A 16,039-nucleotide genomic window follows, 5' to 3' on the forward strand; every position below is an offset into this window, starting at 1 on the left:
TATTTCTTTAAGTTTATGATGTGTATTTATAAAATATAGAATATGGAATAAAGAGTTATAAATGAAATTAGCTTAGATAGGATATGAGTACCACAGCTTATGGTTCCACCAAGACCATATAGAGTACAGCATTTTCAAAATCTATAAGTACAGCTGACAGATGGGAACATTTGTACACTATATTTGAAGTGGTGGTTTGGTTGGGGAAAATGGGGAAAAAACAAACAAACATATGTCAACCTTTTAAAAGTACTTTTCTTCATCTAGCAATCTACCCAGAATTATTTTTGTTTGCACAATTACAATTATGATTCTTTAAAAAGTGATCTCTTAATTTCTGCATTTTTTTATCATGCATGTTACACACACTGTTGATTTAGGGGATGCAAGGTGTATAAATGTTCCCTCCTGTGAGTGTTTCTGTGGGTTTCTGTGTTTATGTCTTTGTGCTTTGGTTTGTGCTTTGATTTTTATGTATTTTTTTCTCTGTGGGTCTCTCTGTGAGGGTGGGTGTGTATGTCTTTGTGCATTTTCTGTGGATGTCTGTGAGGGTGTGTGCATATGTCTTTGAGCTTTTTCTATGGGTGTCTCTGTTAGGGTGTTTATATGTTTGTCTTTGTGTATTTTCTCTGGATGTCTCTGTGAGGGTGGGTGTGTATGTCTGTGTTTTCTGTGGATGTCTCTGTGAGTGTGTGTGTGTGTGTATGTATGTCTGTGTTTTCTGTGGATGTCTGTGAGGGTGTGTGTATTCTGTGGATGTCTCAGTGAGGGTGTGTGTATGTACAGTATGTATTGCTGTGTTTTATGTGGTTGTCTCTCTGTTTGTGTATGTCTTTGTGTGTTTCTGTGGGTGTCTCTGTGTGTGTGTGTGTATGTCTTTGTGTGTTTTCTGAGGCTGTCTCTGTCAGTGTTTCCTTGGGTGTATGTGCAAGTTTGAGTTTGTGTGTGTGTGTGTGTGTCCATTGTCTGTTCCTTTTTAGGACATTTTACCTTACTACTGATTATTCACATCTTTCTACAGACTTTGAGACTAATGAGACCTTTCCGGAAGTCACCTAATCCACCATTTAACCTTTAAATTATTGTTTAGGCAGTTCAGGGCCCTTCCTTTCAGCCACTGCATGCTGTTGTCATTTAGTTGGCATCTTCCTTTACAAAAAGATAACCAGAACTCCATATTTTGTTTTCTAAATCTCCTTTTTTTACAAAACTGTAGTTTACCTCATTACTTGTCAGGTCAATGTAATCAAGTGCTGAGTGTGTTTCTTTGCGTGTCTGTTTGCGTGTCTATATGTGAATCCTTATGTGTGAGTGTGTGTGTTTCAGTGTATGAGTGTGTCTGTATGTTACTACCTTTACAACATTTCCAAGTTTAAATAGACACTTAAGAATAAAGTGCATATAGTGGCGGCCCTGGCTGTAGATCTGTAATGTGTATAATGGTTTGTTTTCCTCTGTATCTGTATGTGGTAAAGCTGTATATGTGTAATGTACATAATGGTTTGTCTTCCTCTGAATCTGTGTTTGGTAAAGCTGTAGATCTGTAATGTGTATAATGGTTTGTCTTCCTCTGTATCTGTATGTGGTAAAGCTGTAGATCTGTAATGTGTATAATGGTTTGTCTTCCTCTGAATCTGTGTGTGGTAATGCTGTAGATCTGTAATGTGTATAATGGTTTGTCTTCCTCTGTATCTGTATGTGGTAAAGCTGTAGATCTGTAATGTGTATAATGGTTTGTTTTCCTCTGTATCTGTGTGTGGTAAAGCTGTAGATGTGTAATGTGTATAATGGTTTGTCTTCCTCTGTATCTGTGTGTGGTAAAGCTGTAGATCTGTAATGTGTATAATGGTTTGTCTTCCTCTGTATCTGTGTGTGGTAAAGCTGTAGATCTGTAATGTGTATAATGGTTTGTTTTCCTCTGTATCTGTGTGTGGTAAAGCTGTAGATCTGTAATGTGTAGAATGGTTTGTCTTCCTCTGAATCTCTGTCTGGTATCGCTGTAGATCTGTAATGTATATAATGGTTTGTCTCACTCTGAATCTGTGTGTGGTAAAGCTGTAGATCTGTAATGAGTATAATGGTTTGTCTTCCTCTGAATCTGTGTTTGGTAAGGCTGTAGATCTGTAATGTGTATAATGGTTTGTCTTCCTCTGAATCTGTGTGTGGTAAAGCTGTAGATCTGTAATGTGTATAATGGTTTGTCTCCCTCTGTATCTGTATGTGGTAAAGCTGTAGATCTGTAATGTGTATAATGGTTTGTCTTCCTCTGAATCTGTGTGTGGTAAAGCTGTAGATCTGTAATGTGTATAATGGTTTGTCTTCCTCTGTATCTGTGTGTGGTAAAGCTGTAGATCTATAATGTGTATAATGGTTTGTCTTCCTGTGAATCTGTGTGTGGTAAAGCTGTAGATCTGTAATGTGTATAATGGTTTGTCTTCCTCTGAATCTGTGTGTGGTAAAGCTGTAGATCTGTAATGTGTATAATGGTTTGTCTTCATCTGAATCTGTGTGTGGTAAAGCTGTAGATCTGAATTGTGTATAATGGTTTGTCTTCCTCTGAATCTGTGTGTGGTAAAGCTGTAGATCTGTATTGTGTATAATGGTTTGTCTTCCTCTGAATCTGTGTGTGGTAAAGCTATAGATCTGTATTGTGTATAATGGTTTGTCTTCCTCTGAATCTGTGTGTGGTAAAGCTATAGATCTGTATTGTGTATAATGGTTTGTCTTCCTCTGAATCTGTGTGTGGTAAAGCTGTAGATCTGTATTGTGTATAATGGTTTGTCTTCCTCTGTATCTGTGTGTGGTAAAGCTGTAGATCTGTAATGTGTATAATGGTTTGTCTTCCTCTGAATCTGTGTGTGGTAAAGCTGTAGATCTGTAATGTGTATGATGGTTTATCTTCCTCTGAATCTGTGTGTGGTAAAGCTGTAGATCTGTAATGTGTATAATGGTTTGTCTTCCTCTGAATCTGTGTGTGGTAAAGCTATAGATCTGTAATGTGTATAATGGTTTATCTTCCTCTGTATCTGTGTGTGGTAAAGCTGTAGATCTGTAATGTGTATAATGGTTTGTCTTCCTCTGTATCTGTGTGTGGTAAAGCTATAGATCTGTAATGTGTATAATGGTTTGTCTTCCTCTGTATCTGTGTGTGGTAAAGCTGTAGATGTTTAATGTGTATAATGGTTTGTATTCCTCTGAATCTGTGTGTGGTAAAGCTGTAGATCTGTAATGTGTATAATGGTTTGTCTTCCTCTGTATCTGTGTGTGGTAAAGCTGTAGATCTGTAATGTGTATAATGGTTTGTATTCCTCTGTATCTGTGTGTGGTAAAGCTGTAGATCTGTAATGTGTATAATGGTTTGTCTTCCTCTGAATCTGTGTGTGGTAAAGCTGTAGATCTGTAATGTGTATGATGGTTTGTCTTCCTCTGAATCTGTGTGTGATAAAGCTGTAGATCTGTAATGTGTATAATGGTTTGTCTTCCTCTGTATCTGTATGTGGTAAAGCTGTAGATCTGTAATGTGTATAATGGTTTGTCTTCCTCTGAATCTGTGTGTGGTAAAGCTGTAGATCTGTAATGTGTATAATGGTTTGTCTTCCTCTGAATCTGTGTGTGGTAAAGCTGTAGATCTGTAATGTGTATACTGGTTTGTCTCCCTCTGTATCTGTGTGTGGTAAAGCTGTAGATCTGTAATGTGTATAATGGTTTGTCTTCCTGTGAATCTGTGTGTGGTAAAGCTGTAGATCTGTAATGTGTAATAGTTTGTCTTCCTCTGTATCTGTGTGTGGTAAAGCTGTAGATCTGTAATGTGTATAATGGTTTGTTTTCCTCTGTATCTGTGTGTGGTAAAGCTGTAGATCTGTAATGTGTATAATGGTTTGTCTTCCTCTGAATCTGTGTGTGGTAAAGCTGTATATCTGTAATGTATATAATGGTTTGTCTTCCTCTGTATCTGTTTGTGGTAAAGCTGTAGATCTGTAATGTGTATAATGGTTTGTCTTCCTCTGAATCTGTGTGTGGTAAAGCTGTAGATCTGTAATGTGTATAATGGTTTGTCTTCCTGTGAATCTGTGTGTGGTAAAGCTGTAGATCTGTAATGTGTATAATGGTTTGTCTTCCTCTGTATCTGTGTGTGGTAAAGCTGTAGATCTGTAATGTGTATAATGATTTGTCTTCCTCTGAATCTGTGTCTGTTAAAGCTGTAGATCTGTAATGTGTATAATGGTTTGTTTTCCTCTGTATCTGTATGTGGTAAAGCTGTAGATGTGTAATGTGTATAATGGTTTGTCTTCCTCTGTATCTGTATGTGGTAAAGCTGTAAATATGTAATGTGTATAATGGTTTGTCTTCCTCTGTATCTGTGTATGGTAAGCCTGTATATCTGTAATGTGTATAATGGTTTGTCTTCCTGTGAATCTGTGTGTGGTAAAGCTGTAGATCTGTAATGTGTATAATGGTTTGTCTCCCTCTGAATCTGTGTGTGGTAAAGCTGTAGATCTGTATTGTGTATAATGGTTTGTCTCCCTCTGAATCTGTGTGTGGTAAAGCTTTAGATCTGTATTGTGTATAATGGTTTGTCTCCCTCTGAATCTGTGTGTGGTAAAGCTGTAGATGTTTAATGTGTATAATGGTTTGTCTTCCTCTGTATCAGTGTGTGGTAAAGCTATATATATGTAATGTGTATAATAGTTTGTCTTCCTTTGTATCTGTGTGTGGTAAAGCTGTAGATGTGTAATGTGTATAATGGTTTGTTTTCCTCTGTATCTGTATGTGGTAAAGCTGTAGATCTGTAATGTGTATAATGGTTTGTCTTCCTCTGTATCTGTGTGTGGTAAAGCTGTAGATCTGTAATGTGTATAATGGTTTGTCTTCCTCTGTATCTGTGTGTGGTAAAGCTGTAGATCTGTAATGTGTATAATGGTTTGTCTTCCTCTGTATATGTGTGTGGTAAAGCTGTAGATCTGTAATGTGTATAATGGTTTGTCTTCCTCTCTATCTGTGTGTGGTAAAGCTGTAGATGTGTAATGTGTATAATGGTTTGACTTCCTCTGTATCTGTGTGTGGTAAAGCTGTAGATCTGTAATGTGTATGATGGTTTGTCTTCCTCTGAATCTGTATGTGGTAAAGCTGTAGATGTGTAATGTGTATAATGGTTTGTCTTCCTCTGTATCTGTGTGTGCTAAAGCTGTAGATCTGTAATGTGTATAATGGTTTGTCTCCCTTTGTATCTGTGTGTGGTAAAGCTGTAGATGTGTAATGTGTATACTGTGTAATGTGTATACTGTAGATGTGTAATGTATATAATGGTTTGTCTTCCTCTGAATCAGTGTGTGGTGTATCTACTTGCACATGAAAAGCTGCACGTGACCTTTTATGTCACTAATTTTCTGCTCTTTACACAAAATATCTTAATAACATTTTCTTAACACCTAAACCCCATAAATAAAGACATCAGACTTAGCGTTGGTATAAATTAGCCGCATCTCCTTTATTTAATAAATAACTGTTAGAAAAACTTTAATAAACTTTAATAACTCAATAAATAACAGTGCAAATAATTGTAAACACATTACACATAAAAACAGCGGTGCTAGTCCTATATATTAGACATGTGCATGGCGAAAAAATTTGGTTAGGTTCGTATCGATTCGAATTCGGAAAATTTTGAATCGATTCGTTTTGGATTCATTCGGATTCGAAGAAATTCAGCTGGATTCGGTTCGATTCGGTTCGATTCGGTTCGTAAATTCGGCATTTTGGTAAGTGTTAGGTGGGATTAGACTAGTATTATACTGTTTATTAGGTGTTAACTTAACATACTGTACAATAATAGTGTAATCCAATGGCCATCCGAATTTACGAATCGATTCAATTCGGTTTTATTCGGAAAATTCTGTAAAATTTTAATTCGAAAATTCGGTTCGATTCGAATAGCCGAATTTTCCGAATTTCCGAACCGAATCACACATATCTACTATATATATCTCTAACTGGCCGTCACTGCATCCACTGGACCCAACCATGCAATTGATTGAGCCCGTTATCAATAATCAACATCAGTCTCTAAGGAACCCCTTGCCCTTAAAGACCCTCCATCTTGAATTCCCCCCATGGGAATGTAAAATACCACACGAACAATTTGGCCATAATCTACTGTAATTGTGAGGGCTAGCACCCCACCATCGACTGGCCTGACACCTCAGCCCAGTCCCGCCAACCCCACCATTGCTCCTACCGCCTCTTTAAAATCAAGTATAAACAACTGCGGGCCAAAATCGTTAAGGTGCACCCCATCAGGCAAATAAAATTCACCCTGACCAACATCTGCTAAGTCTGGAATGGACCACTGAACCTCCAAGCCTCCTGACAAATGACCCCATAAGCTTATTAACTTTTCGCCTACTTTTATCTAGACGCACTGGGTCCCACGCAGCCCTCCAAACCATCCTGGGCAAAATGTCCGACCATACAATTCTCATCCTAGGGAATAAATCCATCAGCCTTCCAATGTCCCTCTTCATGCTTCTTACTAACTCCCTCTGAGGCATAAAACCAAGATCATTGCCCCCTGCGTGGATCAACAACACTGTCGGAGGCTGAAAACGCCTGCAATAATCCACCACTAGAGGCAACAACCTGTCCCAACGAAGCCCCCTGACACCGAACCATTTAACCTCACAGCTCGACTTAGGGATGCCCAACTGCAAACCATCCACCTTCACCTTCACCGAAGCCGCTCTTTGCACCCAATAAATAAGAGTGGCCGACTAGCCACAAACGTTCCCCATTAGAAACCCTCACTGCCTGAATCTATGCGGAGCCATTAAATCAAGTCAAGTGCACAGCCAGACCATTGTCATTTGTGTAGCTTTCCTAGCCTAACACAAAGACAGGGCCCCTAGTGCTAATTTACTGTAACTACCCCTATTCTGCCACTACACGGGGCACCTATAGACCCCCTGGCTAAGTGTCTTATCACATGTACTGTAGCTTATCACCAGCTCAGGTTAAAATCACGGTATGGTTTATTCCAGGCTCATTTCTTCCTGATGGTTCTTACGGTGGCTCTGACGCTAATTGCCTTTATCATAATCTTCGTTGAAGTGGACGGCTGGAGCAGTGTGAGTATAAGAAACCTTTACTGGTTACCGAAGTGCACAATGCAAATACGTCATCTGTATGTACTGTTGTTTTACTGTATACACTCACTTGTCATCTGTTGTGTTACCAATAAACCATGTGATGCAGTTACTGCTGAGAGAAGACATTCACTTGTCATCTGTATGTGTGACTGTAGTTTTACTGTATACACTCACTTGTCATCTGCTGTGTTAGCGATGTACCGTGTGCCGCAGTTACTGCTGAGATAACATTTACTTGTCATCTGTATGTATGACTGTAGTGTTACTGTATACACTCACTTGTCATCTGTTATGTTACCGACGTACCGTGTGCCGCAGTTACTGCTGAGAGATAACACACTCACTTGTCATCTGTATGTATGACTGTAGTGTTACTGTATACACTCACTTGTCATCTGTTGTGTTACTGACGTACAGTGTGCCACAGTTACTGCTGAGAAGACACTCACTTGTCATCTGTATGTGTGACTGTAGTGTTACTGTATACACTCACTTGTCATCTGTTGTGTTAGTGACGAACCGTGTGCCGCAGTTACTGCTGAGAAGACACTCACTTGTCATCTGTATGTGTGACTGTAGTGTTACTGTATACACTCACTTGTCATCTGTTGTGTTACCAAAGTACCATGTGTCACAGTTACTGCTGAGAGATAACACACTCACTTGTCATCTGTATGTGTTACTGTATACACTCACTTTTCATCTGTGTGTACTGTATACACTTGCTTGTCATCTGTATGTGTTACTGTATACACTCACTTGTCGTCTGTGTGTACTGTAGTGTTACTGTATGCACTCACTTGTCATCTGTATGTGTTACTCTATCCACTCGATTGTCTATATGTGTTACTCTATCCACTCGATTGTCTGTATGTGTTACTGTATACACTCGTCATCTGTGTGTACTGTAGTGTTACTGTGTACACTCGCTTGTTGTCTGTATGTGTTACTGTATACATTCACTTGTCATCTGTGTGTACTGTAGTGTTACCGTATACACCTGCTTGTCTGTGTGTACTGTTACTGTATACACTCACTTGTCTGTATGTGTTACTCTATCCACTTGATTGTCTGTATGTGTTACTGTATACACTCGTCATCTGTGTGTACTGTAGTGTTACTGTGTACACTCGCTTGTTGTCTGTATGTGTTACTGTATACATTCACTTGTCATCTGTGTGTACTGTAGTGTTACTGTATACACCTGCTTGTCATCTGTAAGTACTGTAGTGTTACTGTATACACCTGCTTATCGTCTGTGTGTACTGTCTGACACACACACACTCACTGACCTAGTGACACACTTGCTGACCTTGTGTGTCACTAGGTCAGCGAGTTTCCACTGTCACTAGGTCAGCGAGTGTATGTCACTAGGTCAGCGAGTGTGTGTCACTAGGTCAGCAAATGTGTTTCACTAGGTGAGTTAGTGAGAGTGACACATACACACTCTCACTGACCTAGGGACACACAAGGTCAGCAAGTGTGTCACTAGGTCAGCGAGTGTGTGTGTGTATCACTAGGTCAGACAGTGAGTGTGTCAATAGGTAGGTCAGCGAGAGTGTGTGACTAGGTCAGTGAGTGTGTGTGACTAGGTCACTGAGTGTGTGTGTCACTAGGTCAGTGAGTGTGTGTGTCACTTGGTCAGTGAGTGTGTGTGTCACTAGGTCAGTGAGTGTGCGTCACTAGGTCAGCAAGTGTGTCACTAGGTCAGCGAGTGTGTGTGTGTATCACTAGGTCAGACAGTGAGTGTGTCAATAGGTAGGTCAGTGAGAGTGTGTGACTAGGTCAATGAGTGTGTGTGTCACTAGGTCAGTGTGTGTGTGTGTGTGTCACTAGGTCAGTGAGTGTGTGTGTGTGTGTCACTAGGTCAGTGAGTGTGTGCCACTAGGGCAGTGAGTGAGTGTCACTAGGTCAGCAAGTGTGTGTCACTAGGTCAGTGAGTGAGTGTGTGTATCACTAGGTCAGTCAGTGAGTGTGTCAATAGGTAGGTCAGTGAGTGTGTCACTAGGTCAGTGAGTGTGTGTGTCACTAGGTCAGCAAGTGTGTTTCACTAGGTCAGCACATGTGTGTGTGTGCCACTAGGGCAGTGAATGAGTGTCACTAGGGCAGTGAGTGTGTGTCACTAGGTCAGCGAGTGTGTGTCACTAGGTTAGTGAGTGTGTTTCCACTGTCACTAGGTCAGCGAGTGTGTGTAACTAGGTCAGCGAGTGTGTGTCACTAGGTCAGTGAGTGTGTGTCACTAGGTCAGTAAGTGAGAGTGACACACGGTCAATCAGTGAAAGTGACACACGGTCAGTCAGTGAGAGTGACACAAAGTCAGTGAGAGTGACACACAAACACTTACCTAGTTACACACAAGGTCAGCAAGTGTGTCTCACTAGGTCATCGAGTGAGTGTGTGTGTCACTAGGTCAGTCAGTGTGTCAATAGATAGGTCAGTGAGTGTGTGTCACTAGGTCAGTCAGAGAGTTTGTGTCACTAGGGCAGCCAGAGAGTGTGTGTCACTAGGTCAGCCAGAGAGTTTGTGTCACTAGGTCAGCCAGAGAGTGTGTGTCACTATGGCAGTGAGTGTGTGTGTGTCACTATGGCAGTGAGTGTGTGTGTGTGTCATTAGGGCAGCGAGTGAGTGTCACTAGGGTGTGTCACAAGGTCAGTGAGTGTGTGTCACAAGGTCAGCAAGTGTGTGTCACTAGGTCAGCGAGTGTGCCACTACATCAGTGAGTGTGTCACTAGGTTAGCGAGTGTGTGTCACTAGGTTAGCGAGTGTGTGTCACTGGGTCAGTGAGTGTGTGTCACTGGGTGAGCGAGTGTGTCTCACTAGGTAAGCGAGTGTGTGTCACTAGGTAAGCGAGTGTGTCACTAGGTAAGCGAGTGTGTGTCACTAGGTAAGCAAGCGTGTGTGAGTGTGTGTTTCACTAGGTAAGCGAGTGTGTTTCACTAGGTAAGCAAGGGTGTGTCACTAGGTAAGCAAGTGTGTGTCACTAGGTAAGCAAGTGTGTCACCAGGTCAGTGAGTGTGTGTCACTAGGTCAGCAAGTGTGTGTCACTGGGTCAGCGAGTGTGTGTCCCTGGGTGAGTAAGTGTGTGTCACTGGGCGAGTGAGTGTGTGTCACTAGGTCAGCGAGTGTGTGCCACTAGGTCAGCGAGTGTTTCAGCGAGTGTGTGTCACTAGGTCAGCGAGTGTGTGTTACAAGGTCAGCGAGTGTGTCACTAGGTCATCTGTGTGAACTGTAGTGTTACTGTATACACTCTAAAAAGGTAAAAAGGAAAAGGCGCCCCAAATAGTTTAGTACTTCGAAGTAAACTTAATTTCCAAACAGTAGTCAAAAATTACTCACAAGTCTCCTAGCACTAACAAAGTGCTATATGCGCAGTCTGGACCTTTTACACGCCATCCAGTAAGCTCACTCCTCGATATCTGTTGCAGATAGTTACCAAATGTCACCAATAGCTTGACCTCTTAAGGTTAGGACTAGGATTAGAAAAGTGCATACAAATTGATCTCACAGTGGTCAGAGTAAGAGGTGTCGCAGAGATGCATCCCAAGAACCTTAAACCTATATGTCAAGATTTATGGAACAAGGAATAATCGCAACTCAAAACCTCAAATACCAATAAACCACAAGTAGGAGATATTATTGTAAAAGCACTGTATTTAAACAACATACATAGGATAAAATCACAACGCGTTTCTCAGTGATACACTGTTTCCTCAGGTGAATAAATGTACAATGTAACATGCCGAGCTTTTAAAGATCGTTGGCGCCCTCAAATCGTAAATGCACATGCGTGTGTCAAATAACACGCCTATAGAGACCTTATTATGGTCTTCACTCTAACAGGTCAGAGGCATCAAAAAATTGGCCCATGCATAACGCACCGACTGAGGAACAACAATGTACATACTAGCAAGAAAAAACATATATACATTTAACATTGATGAACATATCAGTACTAGTGATAACAAGGGAATTACCAGCTTCCTATTGCGAAATACGCATGCGTATATACAATTCTCACAATAAGGAGGCAGGTAGATATAATTCTAAATAAATTGTACTCTAATAGACGAGAGTGATAATACAAATCAAATCTGAAATTCAAAAAAATATGGGACCTGTTCGAGTAAAGACCAAAATAAGGTCTCTATAGGCGTGTTATTGGACACGCGCATGCGCATTTACGATTTGAGGACGCCAACGATCTTTGAAAGCTCGGCATGTAATATTGTACATTTATTCACCTGAGGAAACAGTGTATCACTGAGAAACGCATTGCGATTTTATCCTATGTATGTTGTTTTAATACAGTGCTTTTACAATAATATCTCCTACTTGTGATTTATTGGTATTTGAGGTTTTGAGTTGCGATTATTCCTTGTTCCATCAATCTTGACATATAGGTTTAAGGTTCTTGGGATGCATCTCTGTGACACCTCTTGACCACTGTGAGATCAATTTGTATGCACTTTTCTAATCCTAGTCCTAACCTTAAGAGGTCAAGCTATTGGTGACATTTGGTAACTATCTGCAACAGATATCGAGGAGTGAGCTTACTGGGTGGCTTGTATAAGGTCCAGACTGCGCATATAGCACTTTGTTAGTCCTAGGAGACTTGTGAGTAATTTTTTGATTACTGTTTGGAAATTAAAGGGACATAATACTCATATGCTAAATCACTTGAAACTGATGCAGTATAACTGTAAAAGGCTGACAGGAAAATCACCTGAGCATCTCTATGTAAAAAGGAAGATATTTTACCTCAAAATTTCCTCAGCTCACCAGAGTAAGTGCTGTGTAAAAAGTTATAATTCAGCTGCTGTCCAGCTGCAGGTAAAAAAAATATTTAAAAAATGAAGAAATGGACAGCAGCCAATCAGCATCAACAGTGCTGAGGTCATGAACACTTTTACTGTGATCTCATGAGATTTCTTTGTAAACTTCCTTACACTAAATAGGGAAATAATATGAGTGTGCACGTAAGCTCACTCCCTTAGCTGTCCCGGGACAGACATACTGATTTGCTGCTTAGAAGTCCTTTACAATGGGATGTGGCTACTGAGGAACTTTTGAGGTAAAATATCTTTCTTTTTTACATAGAGATGTTCAGGTGATATTTTCTAGTCAGCTTTTTACAGCTATACTGCAACATTTTCAAGTGTTTAAACATTTGGGTATTATGGCCCTTAAAAGGGACACTGAACCAAAAACTATTTCTTTTGTGATTCAGATAGAGCATGCAATTTTAAGCAACTTTTCTAATTTACTCCTAATATCAAATTTTCTTCGTTCACTTGCTATCTTTATTTGAAAAAGAAGGCATCTAAGCTTTTTTTGCTTCAGACCTCTGGACAGCACTTTTTTATTGGTGGATGAATTTATCCACCAATCAGCAAGAATAACCCAGGTTATTCACCAAAAATGGGTAGGCATCTAAACTTACATTCTTGCATTTCAAATAAAGATACCAAGAGAATGAAGAAAATTTGATAATAGGAGTAAATTTGAAAGTTGCTTAAAATTGCTGCTCTATCTGAATCATGTAAGAAAAAAATTCAGATTATTATAACCTTGGTGACTAAATAATCTTGATTTTATTAAAGACAGGAGGCGAATATTTTGCATTATTCTTTACTGACACCAAAAACAACGGCAAAGAAAAACTGAAAGGAAGAAAAAATAATAACACAGCAACAGCGTATAACCAATCAGGATACAGCATAATAATAGAGAGTCCAGAACAATCTAAGTCCTTCCTCTTTTCTTTGGTGAAGAACTAGAAGATTATAGAAGAATGAACATCAATAACATCCTGGGAAGAAAGGAATCCGAAGCTTTGAAGATCCTAGTCAAGCCTTGAGAGAAGCCAGGAAAATCCCATCCACCGAATTAAACTGTAAAAGAAAAGAAAATGACAATAATAATTGTTCTCTTAGATACAGATCTAAAGAATAAAATATAAAGAACAAACATAACAGTTCAATATCCTTATCAGAAAACTTTCTTTTTTTTTTTTTTTAATCCTGTACTGGGAGAGGAAAGAAAGGGAGGGAAAATATTCGCCTCCTGTCTTTAATAAAATCAAGATTATTTAGTCACCAAGGGTATAATAATCTGAATTTTATGTCAAGACAGGAGGCTTCATATTTTGCAATTTTAACACAATAAAAGTAATGACTCAGAAGCGTGAAGAATGGGTTTAAAATAGAAACGAGAAAAGGTAGTTGAAGAAGACCAATCTGCAGCTTTAAGGATATCTTGAAGGTTACTGCCCGATAAGAGAGCTCTGAATGCAGTCGCACCCCGAACAGAATGAGCTCCAAACGAAATGTCAATGCCTGCGGAGGACATGAGCCAACGGACCCATCTGGCCAAAGTGGGAGAAGAGACAGGGCGAAAGGGTGGAACAAAAGAAATTAGTAATTGACCCCCGGGAGAAGGACGGGGGAAGTCGTCCTAGAAAGATAAGATTTCAAGCAGAGAGCCACACAGAGTTGAGGATCGTCAGGGAAATATGGGTAAAAGATGGAAGATGACATGGATTTTGTGCGTTTAGAGATGGAAAAGGTAACGCCCTCAGGGGAAAAGGAAATGCCTTCAACGTCCAGCGCACGGATGTCCGAAATCCTGTGGAAGGAAACCAGGCAGAGCAACATCGCCAATTTGGCCGACAATTGCTTAAGAGAAAGTTCTACATTGGGAGGCCAATTCCTAAGAAAGGATAGCATGATGGAGACATCCCAAAGGTGAGAGTATCGAGCAGAAGGGGGAACTTTCAACCAAATAGCTTTTAAAATCCTGCAAACCAAGGGGTGTCTACTAACCGGATTGCCATCGACTGGAAAATGGCCCGCTGAGATTGCAGAGCAGATGACATTAATGGAGCGATAAGCTTTCCCCTGGGAAAAAAAGCTCAGAAAGAAAGTTTACAATAAGAACTACAGGGGCTGAAAAGGGATCAACCTGCCTGTGAGAACACCAACAAGCCCATGACGCCCAGGCTGAAGTGTAACATTTCCTGGTGCCAGGGGCCCAAGATTCTCGAAAGAGAAGCTGAGCGTCTCTTGAAAGGCCTTCGGCAGACCAGGATCCCCTGAAATCTGCCAAGCTAGCAGGGGAAGGCGATTCTGGAGAACCAGGGGATGAGGTTCCCCTTGTGGGTCTGAAAGTATGTTGAACTGATTGGGTAGAAGGAGAGGAGGGGAGACTGTCATCTCCAGAAGAAGAGGGAACCAGGATTGCATTGGCCAGAAGGGGGTAACTATTGTCAGGGAGCATTTGAGTCTCCTGACCGTCCAAAGGGTTCTCGTGATGAGCGAGAAGGGGGGAAAGCATAAGCTCCGAATTGAGGCCATTTCTGTAGAAAAACATCCGAAGCCTCGCTCCCCGGATTTGGAAGCCAGCTGAAATAACGAGGCAACTGATGATTGATCCTGGAATCAAAAAGGTCCACAGAAAAGGGACCGAGCATATTCTGAATTCGCAAAAAAACGGGGCGAAGAACTCGCCAATCGCTGGAGTCTCTCCAAAAACGAGAAAACCAGTCCGCAACAATATTGGAAACTCCAGGGATATATTGAGCCCGGAGGGAAATGTTGCGGGAGGCACAGAATCTGAACAATTCTGAGGTAAGATCTGATAGCATCTTGGATTTCATACCTCCTAAGCGATTGATGTATTGGACCGCAGATATGTTGTCCATACGAAGGAGGATGCAACAATTCATAAACTGTTTGGGAGAACGAGCGAATTGCAAAAGAGCCTGCCAAGAGCTCTAGACAATTGATGTGAAGCGACTGTTCCAGAGGGGACCAAGATCCCCCCGTCGCAGAGGTCTCGAAAGACGCCCCCCAACCCAGAAGGCTGGCATCTGAGGAAAGCACAAAGTCTGGCGAGGATCCGAAGATAGCCTTGCCATTCCAGGATTCCATGTGATGGAGCCACCAGGACATCTCTGCACGGACCTCCTCGTTCAAACAAATCATCTGATGATATGAACGACATTCTCTGAAAGATTGAATCTTCAGCCTCTGCATTGCTCGGTAAAGCAGAGGGGCAGGACAAATTGCCTGAATGAAGGAGGCGAGAAGCCAGATAATTCTGGAAAGTTGATGGATAGATATCATGGGGGATGCTAGCACATCTTGAATTTCTAATTTGATCTTGTCGATCTTCTCTTGGGGAAGGAGTAGACCTGAGGTGGAGTCTATGAGAAAACCTAGAAACTCTACCTCCTGAGAGGGAATTAGAGCCGACTTCTCCGAGTTGATCACAAATCCCAGCCCTTGAAGGATGGAGGATGTTGTGTGTAAGTGACAAAGGAGGGAAGACTGATCTTCTGCCATAAGGAGAATGTCGTCCAGATAAATGATAAGGCAAATGCCTTTGCCTCTGAGGATTGCCACTATGGGCTTTAGGAGCTTGGTGAAACACCAAAGAGCTGAACTGAGGCCGAAAGGTAGGCAAGTAAATTGCCATATCCTTCTGTCCCAGAGAAACCTGAGGAATTTCCGATGGTCTGGGAATACAGGTACCGTAAGGTAGGCATCTGTCAAGTCCAGGCGGATGAACCAGTCCCTGAGACGGAGAAGGTCCCTGAGCATGTGGATACCCTCCATCTTGAAATGGCGGTAAACCACGAAGAAATTTAAGTCCCGGAGATTGATGACCAGACGAAAACCACCTGTCTTTTTCTTCACTAGAAAAAGGTTGCTTAGAAACCCGTCTTGTGGGTTCAAAACCTCCTCTATTGCGCCTTTCAGAAGGAGAGATTGAACTTCTAAACCAATAAGGTCTATATTTGATTTTGATGAGAGGTTCAAGGGTTTTGGGTGACCACTCTGGAAGGGGGGGCATATGAATTCGATCTTGAAGCCTCTCAATGTTTGAGCAATCCAAGG

At 41.1% G+C, this 16,039-nt stretch overlaps 1 protein-coding gene across 1 annotated transcript in view; it reads left to right on the forward strand.

Moving 5' to 3' along the window:
• Positions 1 to 16,039, forward strand: part of LOC128641155 (putative ferric-chelate reductase 1) — a 153,173-nt gene that overhangs the window by 95,009 nt on the left and 42,125 nt on the right. Inside the window, exon 10 of the mRNA XM_053693722.1 lies at positions 7,035 to 7,121. Coding sequence (XP_053549697.1) covers positions 7,035 to 7,121 — 87 coding nt within the window. The remainder of the gene's footprint in view (positions 1 to 7,034; positions 7,122 to 16,039) is intronic.

This window comes from Bombina bombina, chromosome 10 (genome assembly GCF_027579735.1).
Source record: "Bombina bombina isolate aBomBom1 chromosome 10, aBomBom1.pri, whole genome shotgun sequence".
Taxonomy (NCBI): domain Eukaryota; kingdom Metazoa; phylum Chordata; class Amphibia; order Anura; family Bombinatoridae; genus Bombina; species Bombina bombina.